The sequence below is a fragment of the Eucyclogobius newberryi genome, unplaced genomic scaffold (assembly GCF_026437365.1).
Source record: "Eucyclogobius newberryi isolate DKJ021-1_F unplaced genomic scaffold, fEucNew1.0.hap1 SCAF_5, whole genome shotgun sequence".
In the NCBI taxonomy this organism is placed as follows: domain Eukaryota; kingdom Metazoa; phylum Chordata; class Actinopteri; order Gobiiformes; family Gobiidae; genus Eucyclogobius; species Eucyclogobius newberryi.
The window spans coordinates 26165773-26190753 of record NW_027316167.1 but is presented as its reverse complement, the minus strand read 5'-3'; the positions used below and the strand labels follow the sequence as shown (position 1 = coordinate 26190753).

General features: G+C 41.0%; 1 protein-coding gene across 1 annotated transcript in view; it reads left to right on the top strand.

The window, feature by feature from the left end:
- Positions 1-2070: 2070 nt before the first annotated feature.
- fto (FTO alpha-ketoglutarate dependent dioxygenase) overlaps positions 2071-24981 on the top strand; it is a 104177-nt gene continuing 81266 nt past the window's right edge. Inside the window, exons 1-5 of the mRNA XM_072465903.1 lie at positions 2071-2209; positions 18397-18474; positions 18544-19555; positions 21639-21764; positions 24678-24757. Of these exons, the coding sequence (XP_072322004.1) occupies positions 2168-2209; positions 18397-18474; positions 18544-19555; positions 21639-21764; positions 24678-24757 (1338 nt within the window). The 5' untranslated portion in view covers positions 2071-2167. The remainder of the gene's footprint in view (positions 2210-18396; positions 18475-18543; positions 19556-21638; positions 21765-24677; positions 24758-24981) is intronic.

The following is a 24981-nucleotide window of genomic DNA, read 5'->3' as shown; positions in this document are numbered from 1 at the left end:
ATCGCATCAATATTCTTTGTTTTGCATTTCAGTCGTAGTGTAGGGTTTTGTTGTGTTTTTTACTCGGGAGGAAAAAATTGGCAAATTCCCAGTGAATTTAGAAACTGATTTAAGTGAGTGAATCTAATCTTGGATGAATAAATTTATGAATTTGTCTTGGATGAATGCATTTATGAATGTATGAATGAATGATGCGAATTTAGACTGTTGAATTCGAACATTTAAATTTGAAAATCTATGCATTGAACTAAAAAAAAAAAAATCAACTCAATGGGGCTGAAATTTAAAATAAAAACAATTCAAAAGTTTTTCAAAGTTTTGAATTCAGAGTTAGAAATTTGACACCATTTAAAATTTAAAATCAGACAAAACAAATGATCTTCCATATACTTGACTCAGGAGTAATAGTTCATACACCTCAAATTTAATTCAAACCTTATTTTTGGCTTGATTTTTTACACTAAACTGTTTTCTAAGCAAATATATATGTGACTACTTACAGAAAATAATGGCAATAGTACGGACTTAAATAGTGATTCCAAATACTTAAAACTAAAATATATAACTTATCGGGCCCAAAGTGCACTTATCAAGTCAAGGGCCACCTATAGAGTCTTTAAACAGCCATGTAGGACAAGCTAGGCAAATCTGGCTGCCATAAAAGATCTAATACATTATGTTCACTCCGAGATCTGAAAAACCCAACAAGTGAACGCTTTGTTCTTTCAAATGTTCTCCATAAAAATGATTGACAACAGAAATATGTGGATGATAGTTTGGCACATACAGAACAGAGTAATGATGGAATAGTGTGATGGATGTTGTATAAAGGCACATTTTGACGTTATAAGATAAAACAAAGGAATAATTTACAATGCTATAAGACTTTCCTCTTAGCTTTAAAAGGTGCTGTAGGCCTCCACATGGCGGTGACAAAAAAGAGCATGTGCATATGGATTTAGTTTTCAGAAATTGATCTCAAGGATATATTTCAAGCATATTTCCACTTTGAAAGGACAGGACAGGGTAAAGGAAATGTATTGTTATAAATAGGAATCAAAAGGAGCCCCATCTGTTTATTAGTAAAAGATGCCGGAGATATGGCCATCTTTGAACGTGGAGGGGAGCTTTTGAGCATTTTACAAGACAGGTAAAGGGAAAAGCTGCCCAGCCAGCCCGCTTGGGTCAGCTCGAGCATCAAAGAAAACCGATAACAAAGAGAACTAATGACGACACTGATCAAAGACTGGTAACATGTAACAGGTGTTTAGGAAGGGAGAAATCTGTTTTTACACCATATACTCATACTTCCACTGCGCCATGCGTAAAAGTCTTTCCTGCAGCCTATTTCTCACTGGAACAGGGTATAATTCAGCAAAATTCAAAACATGTTAGCAATCTGTGTACCTACATTATGGCATACTTTCATGATCAGGAGCAAACTCAAGGGGGCCGACATTGGAGAAGCCCACACAGACTGAATAACACCTGGATTTGAGATGCATGCAAGAGTTGAAAGAGGGTTATTGGCAGAACTTGAACTGGAGTGTTTAAAGTATTTGTACTTTTACACATCAAAGATGAAAGTGTCACTGCTTTTGATTTAGAGAAGGGGTAAAGCACTTGGAATATCACTGTTCAACATGTGTTTCTTAAACGTGTGTGTAGATGTAAAAACTGTTTTTTCTGATACTGCTTTCATTTAAACACGTCTGCAGAATAAGTGTCCAATAAACATGTCGAGTTTTTAGTAAATTGAATGTGCATTGAAACAAAGGCACGTGCATACCACGTGCGCTTTATAAACTTATAGAACTATTATTCTATCTAAGCCTCGGCGTAAACAGGCGCGTGGCTACGCTCAGTGCGCACTGTGCGTCGCTTTCCAGCTGGTGTCACGTTAGAGCTTCCGCCTCTCGCCCAGGAGGATTCTGGGAGTTGTAGTTTTTGTGGTTCATTCTGCCACTTATTGGTCTTTAATTTGGCCACGTTTTGTTTTATATCATCAACCGATGGACACATGTGAACCACAAAAGCTTATATTTAATGTGATATGTACAGTTCTACGTAGAGTAGAAGAAAAGTTGCGTCTTCTTTTTCAAGCGCACTACAACATCCAGCATCACCGCGTGCGACTGCGAGGCAGCGTAAACACAACTCCAGGAACATGAAAAGATCGTGTGACAGTGAGGGGGAGAAGAGAAGAAAGGTATTGATAGCGTTTTTCTCCGTTAGCTCTGGTTTATTTCTGAGCCCTTGTCGCTCAATGAATATCTAATGTTCCAAATGCGATGCTGCTGGCTGCGATCTGAAAGCTGCAAAGCTGCGCACGTCAGCGCACACTTCACCTTGCCTCTTTCCTTTATTGTGTTTTCCATTTTACCCCTTCAGCCTGACACATGTAACGGATTTTATCACCGTATGATTCAGCTGAAAGCGATGGCGATAGTATGGAGTAGACCTATACAATGTCGTCTTTGTACACTGATTATGAAAGTGCAAACAATACAACAGCCTACATTAATACAGCCTAAATGTTTCTAGAAAATAAACAGCAGACATGCATTGCCAATTGGAGATTTAGTTGCTTTTGTGTCATTACAAACTGATAAAGACAGATAATAACTAGGCCACAGCAGTTGTAATATTCATCTTACTTGGTGGTGCTCAGAGGAGAGCGTGTTAATGTCACTTATTTCCATAACAACAGCGGGTCCGCTGAGGACGCAGGGACTCACCGCAGGGTCACGCATCTGCCAGGGAGGGGCCCCTTTTAAGGGACACTATGGATCATGACCTGCAAACAACAATGTGTTAACAACAATATAGAATCTTTAAAAGGGTCACCATCACCAATAGGTATTTTGCATTTATGAATTACAGGCAATTACAGTAAATTTGTAAACAACACAAAAGTAGATTTATTTTACTGTGAAATCGTAGCATGTATTCAGCATTAGTCATTAACAATATGAAAGTATGGAAAATAGATGCAAATATTAGTATCAAAGATAGTTGGCTTTTTATTGGGCAGATTATTTTACAGTTCTGTGGCAATGAAAAAAACAAAACCCAGGCTACTCGACGTCACAAAACATAAGAGCGAATTTATTTGGCTATTGCCGCGCACATAGAAACAAAAATCTCATCTAATAAAAGTCGGACATTTTATTTATGATTCAAAGACAGATGTTTGCTTTCATAACCTATGAAGATTGACGGGCCTTTCCGTGCTGACCCAGGCTTAATGTAGCTTTCATATGCTAAACTCCAGAGACTTTCGGTTTTCGGACAGTAAGAAAAAGGAAGAGAGGGATTTCTCTTGATCCCAAGGCGTCCTGTGCTGCCTTCCCTTCTAGTCATCCATTTGTTTTTCTGTGTGCCTCTTTGCCTCTTCTTATCTCCTGGCTTGGGTGCTGTCTGCTGTGGCGCATGTGGTTGGATCATGTTAGACAGCAGTGAAACTATGTAGGACGTGGTTCCTCCTGTTTATGAAAGCAGTCATGGCGGCCAGATGAGCGGCTCAGAGACAGAATTCATTCCAGCTGGCCCTCGGGCTCTCAGGCATGAGCCGCATACGCCATTATGCGTTAGCTTCCTTTCTCTTTAGTTCAATATAAAGATGAGCACGTCGTTGCAAATGTAAAATAACTAGCATTCAGCGGAATAAAAACAGGCCATTATATATTTGCATGCACAGTCGTATGCGCACCGGGGTTTATAGAAGAGGACAGGGACGGAATGTAATGCGTGCTCAACTATATTTAACTTGTATCGTGTTGGACAAAATGGATGAATGTTCACCTAAGCTTTGGCAGAGTGAAAATGACCCTGGCCATGTCCCTTAATCCCAAGTTTAGTATCGTCTTTGATGCCAGGCTGCCATTTGTGCTGCGATGACAAGTATGAAGAGCTGAGTCCAAACAGGAAGTGAGTGAGTGTGTGTGAGTGGCAGGGTAAGTAATGATCACACAGGGTCACCAGATGTTGTGAGGTCTCAAGCTCAGCCCGGCCCATTGCTTAGATCAGCCTCATTGGTTTGCTCCGGTTGTGGCACATTGTGCAAGCTGTTTAGGGTATTTAATTTCTGAGCACTCATTAAAATGGTTTGTGTTTCCCCTGGCATTTCAGTTAAATTAACAACTAGTGGAGTAAAAGCTGATTATGTGGCCACACATCCCGTCACGGTTAATCAATTCTCCCCCACAAAATGTTAGCTGGTGAATTAGTGTAAAGGAAACGATTTATGGCAACTGATGCTGACGTCCGGTCATGTTTGGCCCAGTGTTTTTTGTGAGAGGGGGGTCTCACATTTAGCACTGTAAGCAACTTTGCACTTTGCTGGCCATCACTTTCTCCCTTTTAACCAAAGCTACATGCTGCTTGCTCTATTAATGAGCCAATAATGGAGAAATAGTGTTGGGTACTGACATAAAACAAGGCTATCGATACCTAAGGCAGAGTAGCACATAAGCTCTGGCAGAGCTAGAATTACACCTTGCCTCTGAGTAGAATGGCAAAAAAAGGGAACACGGCATGGGGAGCACACAGCTTCATCAGACCCCCGCTGGTAGAGCTGTGGAAAAGCATGAGCTCAGAAAATACGGCTGTGGCAGATAATGATACCATTACACTAATGGAGCTGGCAAATGAAGGAGAACCCAGATGCCCTGCTTTATTACCGGAGGGGGTCATTTCCTCACTGCATTCCTAATGGCTTGAGCACACAGTATTGATCAGGCTATCATGCTGCTAATCCTACAGAATTACTTATCGCTGGGTAGGTGTCAATCCACCACATGCTCTGTTTTGGTCTTGCCGCTGGGCGGCTACTGTGAGTCCAGCAGGGACCTGCCGGGCCGTTTATCCACTCATGATTTAGGGCCAAGCGGGGATGGCGTCTGGGAGGTCTTCAGTGGTGGGTTGGCCACTTCAATGTGTAAAATAAGGAAGCAAATGAAGCTAACAGCTTCCATTTAATTAAAAAGCAGGCAATGATGTGGTTCCTCCCTCTTTATGGCCCTACTGGCTGTAGTGGCGCAGGGGAAGCTGTGAGGTTGGCTGTTGTTCTCAGTAATTGTGTTTTGTTGTGAATAACAACCTTGGCCATTAGCTGCTGTCGCCAGATGCACAATTCTCACATGACTTCTTGCGTTTAATCACCACTATGCTAAAGATGTTTACATATTTGTCTATTTAGGTCATGCTTAAGAGACTACTGCCAATTATTTATTCACCATGAAAAACCCTAAACAAAATTACATCAATGTTTTAGCTCATCTAAAGCAGAATAGGTATAAGGGATGTAGCGTGATCTGCAGGTCCATGGGTTCTTTGGGCATTAGTGTCCCCAAGCTATTGCAAATAGCACTGATGCATTCAGAGCCTACTTCAGTCACCTCTGGCCTTCACTAACCAAAGAGTTTACCTTCAGGGGAGTATTTAACACTGTTTGTTAGCTAAAGCCATAAAAAATGTATTTATATATATCCATCTGAATCAACCTGTCGTGGCTAGGGAAACCAGCTATTGATCCACATATTTAGTCATTTCTTTTTGCACGCGCCATCAATATTGTGCAAACATCATTCCACAAGGGTTGACCTCAGCCCTCTGCTGTTTTTTTGCTCCCATTGGTGTTCAGTGATATACTATTCTGAAAAGTAAAATCAATGAATGAATATGAAGTTTTGGTGTGTAATATAGCACGGGCCCAGAGCCCCAGGTCGTTCATTGATCTGCTATGAAAGCTTCAGGGGGCTGATTAGTTGGCTTGAGCTTTTCTTCTACATTTGATGAGTAGTTCATTAGGGCTGCACAATGTATCGCATAGTTATCGATATTGCGATATTTTGAAACATAATAATCTGTATTGCAAGACTTCTATTGTACTCTTTATCTGACAGATTTGAGGTGTCGTTGAAAGTTTAAATATATATGTATTTTTAATCTGATGATTACATTTATTTCATCCTTATTTAACCTTGCTTTAGTCTTGGTTTAGTTGAGTACGTTTTCTTATTTTTGTATATTACCATTTGAAGGGCAGAGAGTTGAATAATAAACATTATAAATAACACTATTTAAAACTGTTTTATTTACCTCAGAAATGTGTTTTTAGGGTTTGTTGGGAATTCAATATCAACATTTTTCGTGAGAATATCTGGTCGCCGAGCACAGATACACAGATTTTTGGGATTTGCAGATACAATAGTTTGTGCCACAGTTTTATTTCTCCCAATAAATGTTTTGAAACTCCCTATAGTTTAATGCATCACAAAACCTGTGTCTACAATAGAGTGCTCTGTATTTCTCTTTTTTTGCTCGATATTCGCCCAAATAGGAGCGGTTTGTTTACTTCCACTGCACGTAATTTCACTTACTTACGTGTGAATATACCGTACATGTTTTTTCTTGGCAGCAGTAACTAGAGTTGTCCCAACAGCTCTTGACAGCTAACGTGTCTGACAGCCATGTGAGTAGCCTATATTAGTGTTGAGGCATTATCCGCAGATGTCACTGTTTTCGCAAACAAGGCCGCGGTGTGGGCCGAGCAAACGGGCCGACCAGATCAGCTGTCACATTCAATGAGATTGCAACGATTGTGACCTGTCCAAGTGTTGGTTCATCTGTCATGCACGTGGCCCGTCACAGGAGAGACATAGAATAATCAGTTGGATCAATAGATAGTGGTGGCTCGTCGGAGTCTCGCTGAATAAACATGGGATTGACCCTCTCACCTCATACCTCCAGGGGATTCATTAAGCACTCAAGGCTGGGATCCAGACGGTCAAATTTCAGTTTGTTTGGTATTGCATTGGCCGTATGTGATGTGGACTCAATCCTTACAATAGTTTCTGCAAAACAGGCAAACACAATATATTAAAGTTGGACTGCACTCAAGAGCTATCGCCGCCGAGATATCGCTGCCGCAGAAGTTGGTTTGAATCTAGCCAAGTGCTGTAAATACGCAGACCTGCAAAAGACATGCTGTTTATTTGTGAATTTATTTGCACTTGTTATGACTCACCTTGCCAATAAAAGGAAAGTGCCTACTGCCACGGTGGTGCCCAACATCTGTTTTTCATGAGAAGTCCAAAACCCTTCATTCAGAAAGCTGCATGGGATCGCATTCACAAGTGCCTGTAAATAGTAACTGTTAATTTGAAGATCATATATCTATAAACAGAAGCTATAAAAGTGTGACCCAGACTTTCTTCACCAAATGACTCATTAGTATTGGACGCCATTGGGTGTAAGACAAATGTAATCTTTTTTTCTTTATAGCTTGTCTGTTGTGCTCTCACACGTTACAGGAGCTTGTTGATTTACTTGTTAATGAGCTTGTTCGTCAAATATCGTTGAAATACAGAAAGTACAAGTGTGGTGGTTTTGTAGCCGCACAGTCCGAGCCTTAAGCGCATATCTTTTACGATCTTCAGTTTGTTCATGTCTCAGTGACTCCTTTGCATGTGGTGTTTTTTTCTTCTTCATCTGCCTAAGTTTTCTTTGCATATGCGAACGAGCCAACGACAGTTTGACTGGCATGCTGTCAGACTGGCGATGCCTCTGCAGCGGCCCTTTCCTATGTGCTTGTCTCCGTGTTGCCGTGCGTCTATGAAACAAAAAGTGTGGGTATTTCCAGGACGTGACCGGCACACTTTGCATGTTCTTCTGGAGACAGGTGCTCTTGGGCAAGCACTGGTGCATGACAGTTGCCTTTCATTGCTGTCTTCTCTACACTTAACCCCTGACCAACACCTCCCTCTCATCTTCCTCCACGTCTGACCTCTTCTCACGGCACTTGGCTCGGCTATCCTGAGTGATGGACTGCAAAGGCTGCAGTGCGAGTTGTATTTGCGGTGGTGTGGTGCGGCAGGCTTGTCACAATCCAGCACTGTCAGGCTGGGAAAAACCAACCTGTCCACACACACACACAAACCCGCATGCCCATTCCACAACTTTTTGTTCAACAGTCCGTAATTCCATCCACCGGCGCTGTCAAGCACTTGATCAAACGTGCATAGAAAAGGAGCCCCTTGGCTGAAGCGTACCGTCTCGTCTCCTATCATAATGTAGGCAGATTTCTCCTCCCCTGTCTGTTTATTCAGATGAACCTGACTTGGGGGCACTGGGTCACATCCACTTGCTCGGTTAAAAAGGTTCTGAATTGAGCTTTGTCTGCGCTGAGGTGAGGATGAGACAAACACACGCACACGTACTCAAAGAAGGGTTAGAAAGGTTTCCCGAGCGGTCGTGTCAGGGATGTTAGCGTAGCTCCGGGTGTATGTGCGCGGGTGGTGCCGTGGCAGGGGTAAAGGGGGTAGGGACTCCGAGGGTTCAGCTGTCAGCCCATGTGTCATGCCTGCCCTGGCCCTGTTATGTAGAAGGCATCCACTGTCATTTGTTGCGGAACAGTTTGAAGCGAAATAAGTCACGGAAACATAAGAAGCAGTCAGCATTCTGTTAGTTCTAAGGTGCCTTTTGGGGCCACCGATTTGGAAACACACTCTGTCAGGAATAGATGTGCATTGGCAGATTATTAAAATAGGGATAATGTTGTGGATGTTGTTTTGAGGATATGCAAATGTTTTATATATATGATAAAATTGCTGCAAAAACTCAAGATTAGTTATTTAAAAGAACAGAAAACAAAAAAATCTCAATAGTCATATATAGTTATATTTCTGCTCTTTTGTGATTAATTTTACATTTGTCTGATGCTTAAACCTCAACTAATGCACTTAAATACATGTTTTTATAATATAATATAAACTTTATATATAGTTAGGATACTCCCAAACAATATTGAGATTTTTTTTTTGTCAATATGACCCAGCCCATTCAGGAATACACAGTCAATAGGTTCGCTTTGTAAAGTTTGCGGGATTCTATTATATACTTACTATGTGTTTGCCAAGGTGCTTTTTGTCAGCTCAAAAGATATTGGGTGGGAGTTTTATTTTTTCCTATTTTATAAACACACACACACAAGTAAAAAGAATTGTGACCCATGTTATAAGCTTGACAGTTGTTTTCTCTTTGTACTTTCAACGTTTCAAGGTGTAGGTGGAGTTGGCCATGTCACAAAGCCAAATTTGAGTCCCATTTCTCTCTGCAGCGCTGACTTCTTAAACTTGTTGGGACCTCGGAGGCGACATGAGACAAAGCTCACTTCACGAGCTTAATCCAACTTCACGCGTCCTATCTGCAGACAAGTGGACCCATTCCCAGCATGTATTGTCATATATATATACATACAGCATATTTGGGGCATGCCACGTATGATATGGACTCATGTAAATGCGTTGACAAGGCTGGGTCTCCACTGAGTGACAGCACAGAGGGATCGGGCTAATCTGAGTGACTGATTTGAGGCACGTAGCGGCTCGCCTGTCCCAAACAACTCTAGAGGAATAGACAGCCTCACTTCACTTATCTCTGTTTGTAAGTCCTTCTGCTGTGCTGGGATGACAATAGGGATTAGTGCCAAGGTTCTTTAAACTGTTTCTTTTTCTTTCTTTTTTTTTTTAGGGAGGGAAGGGGGCTCTTATCGACGTCTTGGCAGGATGCTTCTGCTGCCGTTTTTCCTTGACTGTCAATTAAAGTGGGGATCATTAACTTCAAGGGTATAAATGTTCTAACACTGGTATTACGCTAGGAAGCTAAGTCGCTGACAGATGTTCCAACTTGAATTCTACGCTTTTTTTTGTCCTTTAATTAATTTATGTATCACTGTTTGGGTTTTTAAAAAATCGCTCTGTATTACTCTTTGGCTCTAATCTCTGCTACCATGGTAGTCACAAAGAAGATTGGGCCTTGTCATTTGCGGCTGGTTCTTGTGAGGTTCATTCAGCTAATGTATTCAAGAACACCTAACAGAAAGGTAAACTGTGTGTATTGGCATGTGTTGTGCTAAATGACTGTTTAATCTACATTTGGTTGTTTTTTAAGTGTGGGTGGTTATATTGACAAAAATGCACATCTTGTTCCTTTTGGGAGATTGTACATTTTGCAAGCCTGATATGTTCTCATACAGTATTGTGCATTCCATAGTTGAGTAAACTATAGAACAAAAAGTGTATGGACAGGAAATGTAAAGTTGTAAAATGAATTACACTTGAAATTATACTCAAAATATTGAGTCTGCAATATGTTACTTCTTTGCAACATGCGTATTAATACAGATATGCGTATTGTGATATTTTAACACCATAAATGTATTGTAAATTGTGACTGTTTTGTTATTGTTCATAATCAAAACATAATTTTAGTAAATCTTTTAACACTGATTTTAAGATATCTCGATGTATCAGGAGGTCTTGTATCACCGGGATACACAGCTTGTTGTTAGGTAGGGAATAGCCAAAAACGATCAATTATTATTTGTTATTATTTGCAAGCTTTAAATTGTTTTAAAATGATGGATAAACTTTGCATATCTTGTATTTTGATATGATCTTGTACAGGATATTGCTAACTGCTATCCTGAAGTTGTTTGTTCTTTAAGGTAAATAAATTGGGCTTCTTTATGAAAGCTGCAGATGACAGACACGGCTGGGGTTGAGACGCCTGCAGAGTGGAATTACAGACATCGTGCTTGTTCCTGAAGAATAGTGAGTTGAAGTGTTCACGGTATAAAAAAGTGGTAGTATGAGAGAATCCAGTTGGAGGATGCTAGGAGACAGAGACTGCTAATGGGCAAACTCTCTTCATCCAGCACCACTGGCATCACCAGCACCTCCCTGTTTCCTCCTGACAGCTCTTTCTCTTTGTTCTACCCCTCGGCCCACTCTCTACCGGGAATTCGTGACAAGTTTTCGCGGGCTGATCAAACGGTGCAGTGACACCTGATTAGGATATAATGCGTGTTTACAGTTGCGCATAGTGAGGACCCCCCCATCTCAGATAACAAGGGGGACTTCACCTTGACTAATTAAATTTGCACCTGCAATGCCAGCTGTGACAGCCACTGGAGGGCTGCATTTATTTGTGTCACTCTATTCATACTTCCTGTGACGTTCAGAGGGGCTGAGTTTGCAGAAGCGACGCTGTTAGTGGGTTTTCACCAATGGTCGCATTTATTTTGTTCGGCCACCATGCCGTGGCCTTGTTTATTCATCAAAAGAGTATGACAGTTTGAAGGCAACGCAGGGATACAACCTGAAGAGTTGTGTTCAGTTTATTGTAAGTAAATGTGCTTAAACAATAGTGCTGAGAAATGTAAAAACTATTGGGAAATCTGTGTCAAAGATGCTGTTTAAAATGTTTTTATATGATAATCTATGGGCTTAATTAATTATTTTAGAGTAACAAACAACATAGATTTAAAAAAAATATCTTATGTGCATAAAGCGGCATCTGTTGTAGAAGTGAACTCTGGAAAGTTGTTTAGTATTTCAACACTGAGAGAGTGAGTAATAACAATGATGAGGCATGGTTTTATTGGAAGGTTGGGAATAACTAATAATTTGCCCAGCCTTATAATAGAAGTAGCTCTAATAGCTGTTATAAATGAGTGCAGTAACTGAGCTCGGGGCGACTTATAAATGATGTGATTTGCTGGCGTCCCACCCACTGTGTGTGTAATCATACATTAATATGTGTATACATGTGTGCCTAGACATGATGTGGCTCTTAGAGCGGGTGTATGTATCTATCTAAATCAGTGTTACGAGTGTAAAAGGCCATAGCTAAAGTGAGCAGAACATCAGTCACCCGGCAGCACAAGACAGGACCTGGTAATTTGTGGCCCTCCTCTCCATTCCACCCCCTACAACCCTGTGCTTTCTTTCTCTCTATCTTTGCCTCCCCAGCTTCAAATTGACCAGGCTCGACTGCTGGTCATGCTGTATTACATGGGTTAGATGAAGTAATTATTTCTAGGCCAGTGACTACAAGAAAGATTAATAGTTTTTGAAACGACCATAATGGAGGGCTGACCCGCCGTGACATAAGCATTATTTCAAGCTCACCTCCACTCTCATCCCTCTCACCTCTGGGCACTGGCAGAGTGTGATTTATACTTGGGCTAATGAGGGGAGGGGACCTAGAAGCTCAGGGGCCACGGGCCGGAGTGTTACAGGCCACCTCCGACAAGCCTACAAACTCACTTAAGGAAATTAGATTGTTTGCTTGATTAGAATTTAGTTGGTTGCCTTTTACATAAAATATCTAATGGCTGGATCATGCAACTTGAGAGTCTTGGAAAGAAGTACCTTCCTCTGCTCCTGTGTTTTTCAAATGTCCAGAGAGGCTTGATATCTGTCACTAGGTGGCACTTGGACATCATGTTATCAGACGCTTTCTTTACTTCACCTCACTATTTTCCTCTTCCCTCTCCTCATTGTGCTAAGTACACCGCTCATGTCAGGGGGTTAAATTTTATTATATAATGAAGGCAGCAGCACATAATGCATCCACCTCCATTTTGGCCAGCTGGTAAATGGTGCAGAACATGGTCCATCCAGGAACCGACCTGTAAACCTTGTAATAATTAGCAGAATTGAACTGTAACTTGTACTGGTAATAAGACTTTTGCTTTTAAACTCTCCTGGAAAGTTTGTTTCTATTTCTGACATCTTCGCTTTGTTATTATTAACATCTGCACCTGCTGTGCCTCCGACAATTTCAAATGGTTAGGTATGCAAACCTGCAGCATGCTAATCTGTCACTAATCTATCTATATAGAGGAGTGAGACGAGGATTAAGATTTATTTTCTAATCTAGTAGAATATTTTATTTTATTCAGGGGAAAAATAGGACAAGTACTTTTTGCAACCCGTCAGATTTTCATAATTTTAAAGTTATCTGCTTCTGGATTTCAGATGCCTGGCAGATGTGTTAACAATCCCAAATCAATTGAATATTAATCCGAGGTCACTTCATAATGCTGGATTATCCGGGTCAAAGTCTCCTAGAGATAGATTTAGACCTGTCCTAGATGTTTGACCACAGTTTTGAACCGCCATATGTTTTTACAGTGGATTATAATAAAGCCTAAGCAGTGCTCAGCATGTTAATATTTAAATATTGCTGTCAAATAATCCACATAAGACAGTAGATTTAGTAGGCCACAGACATAGCATGATTGGTTTGGTTTCTAACTTTTCAACCTGGGAAATTGTGGTGGACTGGAAAGGATTCTGTAAAAGTAGCATTTTCATTTTGCATGTTTTAATCTTTTGGGCCATCCTCTTTTATGTCTTTTGTCATCCATGATAATGGATCATATCTAATGTTAAGTATAAAGTTGTGATCATTTCCACAGCTGTCAGCCCATGCAGCAGAACACCCAGCCTCAGCCGTTCAGTTTTCTCTTGACTCCAAACCTCTCGGCTTGGATTGCACATTATCCTTATCCCCCATGAAGTACCAGACTCACTGGTGTCAGACGATGATCTAATATGGAGCGGGAAGGACAGGAACTGGGAAATCATCATCATTTGGAGAAGTTCCTTGTCACATGATGGGCTTGATCAGAACGTGCTGAGATACACAGAGCCGGGACTTTGCACTGTCGTACAGTGGTACCGGATTAGATACACAAGCCATTTTGGGTGTGTACAGTCACTCATACAAGGAGACACATGGCAGGGCTCAAATCCTCCTTGCATACGTCTTCCATATCTTTTACTGGATTACTCTTCAAGCCTACTGTATGGAAATGAGAAGCACTGTTGACAAAGGCACCACAATGTCTTGCATTTAGTAGACTAAATCTCTTCTCTTAGGGTTAGACTGCGTAGCCTTGTGCATCTGTGCCAAAGTTGAGCCAATAGCAAAGCAGGTGCGATGCCTGTCTGAACACCCTGTATAGCTAAGTGCTATTGAATTTTTATTGTCACAAATTGTAAACCTTTCAATGACCAGACCTTACCACTGGACAAACACTCCTCTATTCATCCAGCTGCTCAGCTGAGCGATGTGTTGCTCCACTGTGCTCCAAGGAGCGTAACAGCAGCCTCTGGTGCTGAGGATTTTAAACGCTCCACCTGCTTATCGATCTCTTCTGCCCCACTGGGCCATCCCAGCCCATCCAGAGGCAGCAGAGAGAGGAGGCGAGCTGCATGATGAGGCCAATCTGGAGCTCTCAGTCCTTTGGTCTCAGGTCTGTCCTTGACACTGCCTGTGGGACAGGCCTGTAGGACGCGTCTTGTCCTCCTTGTAAGCGCAGCATCTTGCCCCTTACAGTTAGCTGTCTCTCCCCGTGGGCCTAACTGCACTTTACACGGCTATATTGATTTTTTTTGGAGGGGCAGGAAAGTGTGGCTGCGGTGAGAGTCAGCGAGCATGGGAGGGGGAATAGAGAAATCAGAAGAGCTTTCTAAAGCACTGACTTCTCCTTGACTGCACCTCAAGACGCGACAACCCGGTTAGAACAACTCAGTGGCCCAGGCGCCCTTGTTGAAAACTGCTAATCACAGTCTTTCAATCAACACTCTCTTTCCCCTCTCCTTTAGCACCCCTCTCTTTTTCCCCTGAGTGAACCAGACCTCTCCTGAATATCAAGGGAATGTGATGGCATTAAAACTGGCCATTCCACATGGAAAACAGCTGACCCCATGAAAGCTCATGTTGTAATTTGAAGGTGAAAACTAAAAAGCTTTTCTCGATCGACATAATCCTAATGGAAACATTATGGCCTGGCCACAAAATAACAGCTAAGGACAAACGGTCTTAGCACACCAAATGTAGTCAGGCAAATGGCAATGTCCCAAGATGTTATGTCAAATGAAATGCACAGTATGGTAAAAGCTAGCAAACATATTTTTTCACTATTTATTTTTAGCACCCAATTCCAATGTGTGAAATTGTGCAAGAATGTGACATTAATAGGTTATATGAGGTTTTCTTTCTTCAGATCTTTCAAAGCGATGTGCAGTCCCAGTCACACTATGTATAGTATTTGCAAACTAAATACCCCCACCCAAAACAAAAGAGACATTCCTTTTTTATCTTAACAAAAAGGACATTTCTATGTAAAATACTACTTTTTAATCCAACATTTCCTTTTTTTTAAACACAAAAAGGAATGTCACTTTTATGAAAGACCACTTGTTCTCATTGATGGATGTTAATATTTCAATATAAAGGATCATGTTAGTGGCCAACCTGTCGTAAGGTGAATGAACAGTGCAGCTTTCAGCCTTTAAGCACAGTTAACAGGCCGCAGTCTGCCTGCCATTTGTCACTTAGCCTACCTAAGGCTTCTTTCTGCTCACTGGCTCAATATCTAATGTTCAGTTTATAGATTTTGTAGCTGTGTGATTTAACTATGTCAGTACTCTTTTATGGGATTGGACCTTATTGTAATGCTAAATATGTTATGGCCATATTTAACAGAAAATGCAATATTTTGAAGAGGTAATTTTTTTTTAAAAACGGCGCAATAGTTATAGAAAATGGCAAATGTAACTACCGTAATTGGACTTTTTTGTTGGAATTCTTGCTCATCTTCATGTTGTGGTCAAACATTGCCAGTACGACTGCTTTCAAGTTCACTCCCACATATTCCAGTAAAGCATTGACTAGTCAGTCTAGTCAGCCGTCGCACCTCACAAAAATCTCTCAGCATGTATTACACAGAAATGATTTCACAAGTTGCTGCAAATGAAATAACAGAAGTGAGAAATTGTTAATCTTTTGCTAAAATTGTTAGCTTGTGTGTCATGCATAATCAAACATAATATGCATAAGATGTGTCACATTTTAATGGAAGTTCCAAGTAAAAGTTGTATACTGTAATTCTTTTTTTTAAGAATTTGTATTATTTTTAAATACTTCTTTTAAACTTTCAACCACAATTTGACTGTATGGAAACTTGCTCCTTTTCTGTTGCTTCTCACAGGCCCGTCAGATTTGCCGACCCAGTGCCAAATACACCGGGACGGAAGCGGCTTTGATGTGCGCCTCTTTTCACTCTTTTTGAGTGGAACGATTTACAGTGGGCCTGTCAGAATTGTTGACTCACCATCACTTATGTGCCGGGTGGACCTGTTCGGAACCAGGTGTCTTACAAGTACCAGTGGTTTTCAAAACTCTATTACACAGCTATCTCTCATCACGTCACCTAAGCCTGCCCAGGTTCTGCTACAATCAGGATTTTTGGCATTTTTTAGATATGACAAAAATGGTTGGCAAAACTTTTCAAAGAACAGAGTGAAAAACACATGCACATTGGACTTGTCACAATATTGAACTTTAACCAAGGAAAAAAACCTCCTTTACATCCTCACATTATAATTGTAAACAATATAATTTAATTATCAACAGAGAATTATTGCAACTTACATACTTTAACCATGTGGTCATACTCTTTTGGAAAAATATAGTATTTAGATTCAGCACTAGTTTTAGTATAAATTATAATCAGTGTTTTGATTTTTTATAGTAGAATGAACGCCTTCTTTATTAAGCCGATAAGAATTCTATCTTTTACAGATTTTATTTCTGTTCTAGTTAAAATTGTTGTTCCTTCAACAGCCACTTTCAACAGACTCTTTTTGGAACTGTATTTATCCCTCTAACTGGTCAACTTATCCAGTTTTTTTCAGCCATTGACGCTAAGCACTGGACACTAATCTACTCACACATTGAAGAATGCCACTGAACTGTCACAGATGGAGAATTAAATTAATAACTACATCCTACACAGTTTGATATCTCTTAGAGGCTTGATCAAAGCTAGGCAATTGGTCTCTATTCTACCAAATATGTTTTTTCTGTGATAAACAGTCTGGCTGATGGAATAATCCCATCAAGCAATAGACAGAGGGAGCGAAAGCATCAGATATATCACTGAGCGCAGATGCTTGCCGCCGCGACCACCAAGCATCTGCATTATTATGGGATTGGTAATCTCATTTCTTGGGTTTGCGTGGAAAGTGATTTTTTTCTCCCCCCCTCTCTTCACAAATCAGGTGCAGACAGAAATAAAGTCGCATAATACAGCGTGTCCATCTTCTTCAGAGGGCTCCGCTAACTCCTTGCCTTTCTTTCTTTCCAGTGGAATTTTGAAGTTGCTTGATGCATTTGACATGTGTGTGACAAGACTGTGTGCGATAGGGTTTGAAGCATCATCTTGAGCTTGCTGCCTTGTGTGCGCTTTCTCCCTCTCTCTTTTCTCCCCCCCTCCCGTCTTTTCGGACCTGTCTGCGTAGTTGCGGTTCTGACATTGCGGATAAAGCCGATCCTAATAAACCTATATCTATGTAGGCGGACCTTGTACACACTCACAGCAGATACGAAAAACACACAAACCCTGATGAAAACCGTCTGCCTTCTTCTACACCACTAGCCCAGAGCCTCACCTTGATATCCTCAGCTTCTGTCATAAGTCGGAATTCGACACCGGTGGATGTGTCAGCTTGTCAATTTTCTTTCCAACTGCCTTTGAGTGCAGTCTGGCCATGAATAGTGTATGTTGTTTTGTTTTTCAGATTCCAACTGTCTGCGAGTCTGTTTTTGTTTGTTCCAGAATAACTTGGAGAGGCCTGTACACTCATGTGCATCCTTTAAGAAAACTTTCAGCAGGTGTTGTGTTGTTTAGCCTAAGGTAAAGATTTATCCCTGAAGGTAAATTCGCCAAACTGCCTCGCATCACACGCCGTCCCAACTTCTTTTACTTGTATTTCTGCCTCACGTCGAGTCGAATCACCCTTTTTAGATGCAGATCTTGTGTACCTTGTTTATACTTCAACTTGAATGTTGTTAGAAGTGAATTTTATTTAACTATAAAGTAACATATTTTGGTTTCTTTCTGCATATATGGACTGTTAGGGGTGGAGACGTGTGTGCTGTTACCAGTAAATAGGCATTGCACACAAACCATGGCAACAGTGTTAGCCTTGACATAAACTCTTGCTTGTCAAAAGGCATCAGCATGTCATTACGTTTATTTCTTTTAAAAGTTGTGTATGGATTCTGCAGCGCACCGTTTTACATGGCCAACAACGGGGAGGGCGTGCGGAAATAGCGAGGGGGAAACAGTTGTGAAATTTATTTGGGCATATAGTTTTATACCAGTTGCCATTGGATTTACAGGTCGGGATGGGATGGAATGCAACCCAATGAAAGTGACTTTGATCCCACCATCAGGTTGACAGGTTTATTGGGGGAGCTTTGTATGGCACAGGGCATCTTTTATAAGGTTGTGTGGAACCCTTCGGCGGCCTGCACAAAATCATAAAAATGTGAGAAGTCAGCGTGCGCTATGGTGGTTCTAGGGGGAATTTTGAATGTCTTTTCTATTGGCAGTATATTTTGTTTTAAGGAAAAAAGTTAAATGAGTTGAGACCGAGTAGAGATTCTGACAAATCTCTTTGGAAATGTTTCAAATCAAGTGAAAAAAAAATCTGAAGTCTGTTATGTACTTACTTGTGTTGCACTCCACAGAGGCGGAGGCTACTGCAGGAGTTGGGAGACCAGAAGATCCCTTTTGTGGGACCCACAGACCGAGGCTTTCAGCAGCTGGTGTGTGGATCAAACATCTAAATGGTTCATCTGTAGTGTTGATGTTATAATGATTATTTCTTTTTGCAGTGGGACTCGAGCTACACCGGACTTGTGTTGAGGAGATCTTGTTCACTTCCTGTAGAGCTCCATACTCAAGTAGAGGCGGCTTTCCTAACTCTGAGAAAGAAAGGCTGTCTCCTGAGAGATTTGGTGCGTGTCCGGGAGAGGGATGTATTCACCACTGTGTCTCGCACCATGCTGGGGGAGCCTGGACACACCTACCGCTACCTGGACACTCGACTGTTTGCCATTCCCTGGCATAGTGAAAACAGTGAACCCAAAGGAGAGAAATGTTGTGACCCAGATTTTAGGGCCGCGTGCAAAGCATTATGGGAACTGAACAACTTTTTTTGCTCTGATGTGTCTCAGCCCAAAGAAGGAGACAGACTCCTACAAGGTGCAAAAGCTGTGGACACAGAAGTGAAACAAGGGGACGAGGGGGACAGTGAAGACTCCAAGAACAGTGAAGGAGTGGAGTCGGGGTCCAGACACAGTGAGGAAGGAGAAACAGAGTCCAAGCACAGTGAGGAGTGGGACATTGATTCCAAACATAGTGAGGAAGGCTGCTCTGGGACAAAAGCAGAGGGCGAGTGGGAGTCAGGGTCTAAAAACAGCAGTGAGGAGGGTGAGTGCTCACAAATGAAACAACGTGAAACAAGTATTAGTTCACACAGTGAAGCTACTTGTCCTACATGGGTGACCAAGGCCGTTTGTGGTTCAGAGCCTAAGCCGATGGGACAAGAGGACAATGAAAAACCAGTGGCCCAGCTCAAGCACAGCCTGTCAGATTATCACATTGAAGATAAAGAAAATCAGGAAAATAGGTGTTCCCAGCCCAGCTCGCCATTTCTTTTCACCGGTCCAGTCAAGTTCAATGTCACCTTACTAAATTATATGGACCCTGCTGCTATGAGCCAGCTCAAGGAGGAGCCTTACTATGGCATGGGGAAAATGGCAGTCGGGTGGCACCATGACGAGAACCTTGTGACGCATTCCCCTGTGGCTGTTTATAGCTATAGCTGCTGTCATGATCAGAAAGGTAAGTAGCTGATGCTTCATTACAAACAACAAAAACAATATCCATACATAGGCCCATTAAATGTATAACTTTGAACTCAAACTATATCACTAATGTGGGTGTTAACACTTTGAAATTAATATTCTGCTTTGCCTCACATCAATATCTGATCACGTAATCTCATTTGTTTTATGGCAGATCAGATGTGTTTAACCTTGTGCATCTTGGCCCTGCAGCAGCAGTGTGGCATCTGTAGACATGGCCCCTAGTGAGGCGTCATCAGATCCATCTATGTGATAATGTCAGGGTATTATCAAATGTCACCACCAGCTCGCTGCTGACAGCCTTATCATCAACGTTGCTAAGGGAGATCACAGACATTTGGATGTGAGCTCTTAACACATGCTCAATAGCGTAGTCTAATAAACAGACCTTATCACACTTGCAATCTCATCTTAAATCTTTTCCCTTAGAAATGATCGATGTGCAATTATCTGATATGGAATACTGAGCCTGACTTTGATAACTGTTCCTAGACTGTAGTGCTTTGGCTGATACAATGTCTGCTAATTATGGAACGTGCTCTCTTTCAAGAAGCTAATAAAACATTTGAGCGGGAGCAGACATTCCTTGTGAGAACATTGGGGAAATCTGTAGTAAACTGCATACACAACTAACAAAACAAATTCACCTTGGAAAGGTTGTAAAGATTCTCATTTCAAACTCTGTATTGTATAAAACACACAGAAGATATTAATCAAAATACATTAAGCACTAACTTCCATCTGCTACATGATTACTTGCACCTTTCAATGATCCATGTTACACACCTCATTTTTGTTAGGTTCACACAGAATGGGCAGTTCAGAGAATACTAAAAGTTGTATAAAGTCTGCATTGTGCAGGTGCAGTGTCAACTGCTTTGACATCCCATTCCTGCTCAACACGCAGCTGGACTTTGTTCATTGGGACCTTCTAACCAGTAACACCTGCTTTTTAAGTCTGTTTCAATGATTTGTTCTAGACCGTTTCAACCCTGACCCAGTGAACACAATCTTCAAACACAGCCATTTCACCTTGCCGCTCTGAGCAGCTGTGTCTTTTTTATTTTTGGGTGATCCAACTTTAGACAGAGGGAAATCTGATCAGATATAAGCAACGGCTCAAAAAATACATCTTGTTTTCTTCTTTGTCTTGTTTCTCATTATGTGACGTGAAATCTTTACTCAGAAATAACAAGGCTGTTGTTGAGGACTACTGCTGGACCGCAGCTGTAGTGAAACACGTTGTTCTCACCCTCTCTCATCCAAAGGAATCTGCCTCGAATGAGTGTTTTCCGGCACCACAATGATCCTCCACCATTCGCGAGGCCTGAGGGAGTGCTGTCATTAGCCGGCTCTCAGCGCACAATGGCTGGAAATTAAGTTACTATTTATCCGTGCTGAGCAAAGGAAAAGGCAGCTGTGGGGCAGAGAGGCCCAGAAAGACTTTAGTATTGATTTTTCTGAAGGGTGTTGGCCAGCCGAGCCAAATCCTGTTTTGTCCGTGTGCCTTGTAAGACTGGAAGGAGAAAGGAGAGCAGAGAAGACAGGAATATCAGAGCATACCAGCTGACCAATAATACACTCTAAATAATATCAGGGGCTTTTATCTGACTTGCACGAGCATAATGACAGCATAAAGATCCTGTACTTACAGCCAATGTGATCACAAGAACACAGATTACATTTGCTCTGCCAAGTGATTTTTACTCCGACAATGGCAGACATCTTCTATCCATTGTAAAAGCGGTGTGGATTAAATCATAACACCTTTTACTATTTAAAGTGCTACATATTTGATATTGATGTTTTTCTTTTCTTTTTTTTCCTGTAAAGGTCAGTAGTGTTGCACATGTTTATCTGGAGAGCACTTAATCCTATTGCATTACGACAGCAAAAGTATTGCGCATTAGCACTTGGTTTACGTGGTGCAAAAAAGTTTGTGGTCTTTCACACCCACTTTAGGTCACGGTGTATAAAACTGTGCTCCTCTATGACCGAAAAATGAATGTTAAATGTAAATGGCACCGTTTCCAGTGAGTTGGGTGCTCTGTGATTGACAGGTGAGAGCAGCGAAGGAGGCAGCAGCGAGCGGTCCTTGTGGAGAATCGGGCTGAAAGTTGCCTGGGACATCCACACCCCCGGCCTAATGCTGCCGCTCGAGTCCGGAGACTGTTATTACATGAAAGGTACAGACACTAGCACACAAACACATGACATTTTAAACTGCCTATATTTGACCATGGTTTATGAATGGTTAATTATATCTCTGTGGGAACAAAAACTACTGTCCTGAAGAGTTTTCTCTGGAAGCAGATGTGCAAAAATAAAGGTGAAATATTAAAAAGTGGTGGAATTCTTCACAAAGCCACGATTGTTTTATTAGTGAGCTGTATTTTTCTGACCTTTGTGAGACTTTCTAATTGACAAAATTTCCTTCCAAAATAGTGAATTGCTCGTCGATTTACATCTGGCCCCACTCTCCATGTGGGCTTATTACATGTATTATTGCATTACATGTATTATTGCACATATTCTAAAATGTACATATTCTAAAATGTGTATTCCACTTCTTTTATTATTTACTCGTTTTGTATTTAGCCTGACACCACATTGGCTTGGTATTTGACTGAACGTGATGATGTGTCTGAGTGAGCTGTGTGCAACAGAGACACTTTTTTAGCTTTGACATGGAACTTTAAGGTCCCATGTAATGATGTGCGGAGAACTTAGGAAAACGTTATGTTTTTGAAGTTTTGACCCAGTGCTGACTAAGAGGACAAATGACCAGTCACAGCATGTAAATCATGGCTTAATGCTCTGGGCTGCAGCGATAGACACCTCAACCTCTCCCTTTGACCCGCTTTATGCTTCCTCATTATTTTCTGAGTGTGAGAGCATCTGTATCCACAGAATAGCAGCTGCACATGTTCAGATGGATAAGAAGTTAGGAAGTTAACTGGATCTGTGATATATTCTTTTTATGTGCAGCCTGTTTTCAGCATATGGGAGGATATTCAGCCATAATCAGTGTACTGTCACAGATGCAATACTTGTGTCTTATTTTACAAAATGTTAATACAATTGATATCTGTTAGAATAGGACGTTTCATTTAATTTGATTTATTTCTCGATAAATCATACATCCAGTCAATCCAAACCCTAGAACCACGTTAGTCCTTAGCATTCCTACATGTAGTAGGGTTGTCAAAGGTATCAAAAGTCAGATACTAATTGATACTAAAACTATCAAAACTATACTCATTTTTGATTATCTAGTTTCGATTGACCGGTTGTGAACAGTTTTAGAATAATTTTGAGCTTAATCAAAACTGGAATAAGACCACAAGGTTTAATAAAGATAGTACTATGATTTCTCTATTGTCTAAAACCTTGAACTATAAAGGAGATTTTCATTAATGGTGTGGTATTGAAATTAGTATTGAGAATTGAGTATATTCCTCAGTATCAAAATCAAGTTTGAAATGTTAGTATTGAGACAACACTAACATCTAGAAGAATATTGTTTATTCTTTATTTCTCTTCTAGTAATAACATATTAACATGGGAGATTGACCTACTATAGTATGACTGTGAGGATCGCTTAGATGCATAATCCTTTACATATCTGCTGCCTCTTTTAACACAGACCTTAAGATTTAGTTTGTGTACATTATCCTGTAGATTATAATAAAGGCATGATTGCATATTACACGATCTGTCCCAGAAAAATAACATGATTGCAATAGTCAATACCATAACACCACATTTCTTGGAAAAGCATTTAACTTTCCTAAGCGTGGATCCTGCAACACTTTTGTTTCCTGTATAAAATGTTTCTCCTGATTGATGTGTTTAAGTTTGTATCACTATAAGAAGCCTTTTGCAGTTTTTAAGGCCTTGGTTGAAGACATAAGGACACTAAACCACGATACATTGCACCTGTATTCCTGTGACATACAACCTATCATAAGTGGTTAGACGGAAAATATAATAGCATATAACCACAGACACCATAATGTCTTTTTACCACAATTTGTCGCCGACTGCCCCCTTTGAACTGCTAATGTCTGAGCTGCTGGAGGCAAATTGAATCAACATCATTTCCACCCAAATGGAATTTTGGTGGTTAAAAAAGAACAATGCAAGTCTTGACACCAGCCTGTTCAATAATCTGATTTCCAGCTCCAAATTCACAGGGGGATTGAAGAAAAGAGTTGACCCAATATATTTAAAAGCCTGCTTCCTGGAAAAGGAGGACAAGCGGCAGCAGGCGCAGGGGTTGAAAGAAAGATAAATATTTATTACAGTTATCGAGTTTGCCTCTACTCCCTCCTGATCTCACTGACGCATCAGACGCGCCAAGAAAAGAGCAGATTGATGGAGATAATTTGTTATTGGATATAAACAGTTTTAAAGACGCAGAGTAATTCTGCCCAGAGACGTAATCCTTCACAATCTCATCAGGGTGAAGAAAACACCGGCAAGTTGTTTTGTTTGTCACCATCTTTTTTCCCTTCCACCAAACAATAATATCTTCCTTCCAAAGCATTTGGCTGTTTGACTTTCAAATCACAGGCATTAGCCAGTGTACTCTTGCTCAAGGCGGGTGTAAATATGCACATGTGCTGTGAATGACAGCCCTGTCATGGCTAAATTAATTATTGGTATGAGGCAAATAATGGCAGGGCTGCGAAACATCTACACACACAAAGAAACACATGGAGGGATACACTGGAAACAGCAGTAAGGCCTCTGTGTAAAGCCCCTGTGATATTGGACAAATGTTTGCTGGTGTGGGTCCTCCATCTTGACAGATTGAGCACTATCTGGTTTTGTTTGGTAATTAAAATTATGGTACAATGCAGCTCAGTCTATTTGAATCAAGACTGGACCAAGTGCAGTCTGTCTGGGAGTACAACATGATTTAGTTGTCATATTCATTCGCGCTCCACTTTTCATCATCGCCCTGGCATTCAGATATCGTTCTTTTTTTAATATAACATTCTTTTTCTTACATTTAATCGACAATAAAGCAAAACTTTTGAAGCGTGAATCGTTGTTTTTGCTCCTGACCATCTTGTTCTTGCTGTGTTTGCCAGATGACCTGAACACCACCCATCAGCACTGTGTCCTTGCCGGAGACACCGCTCGCTTCAGCTCCACACACAGAGTGGCCGAGGTGAGAAACCGACGTGTCTAAAAGAAGCCAGCATGCTGTCTTCTCATTTGGCCTTTGTAATAAGGTCAAAACCTAGCAATAAAAACAGCCATCTGTGGCAAATTTAACAATGGTAAAACATAAACCATTGTGACATTATGAGGGTGCATTTTTTAGTACCAGAACTATGCAAGTGGCTAATAAAGGTATCGAATTAAATAACCTTTTTGTAAATGTAGACAAAA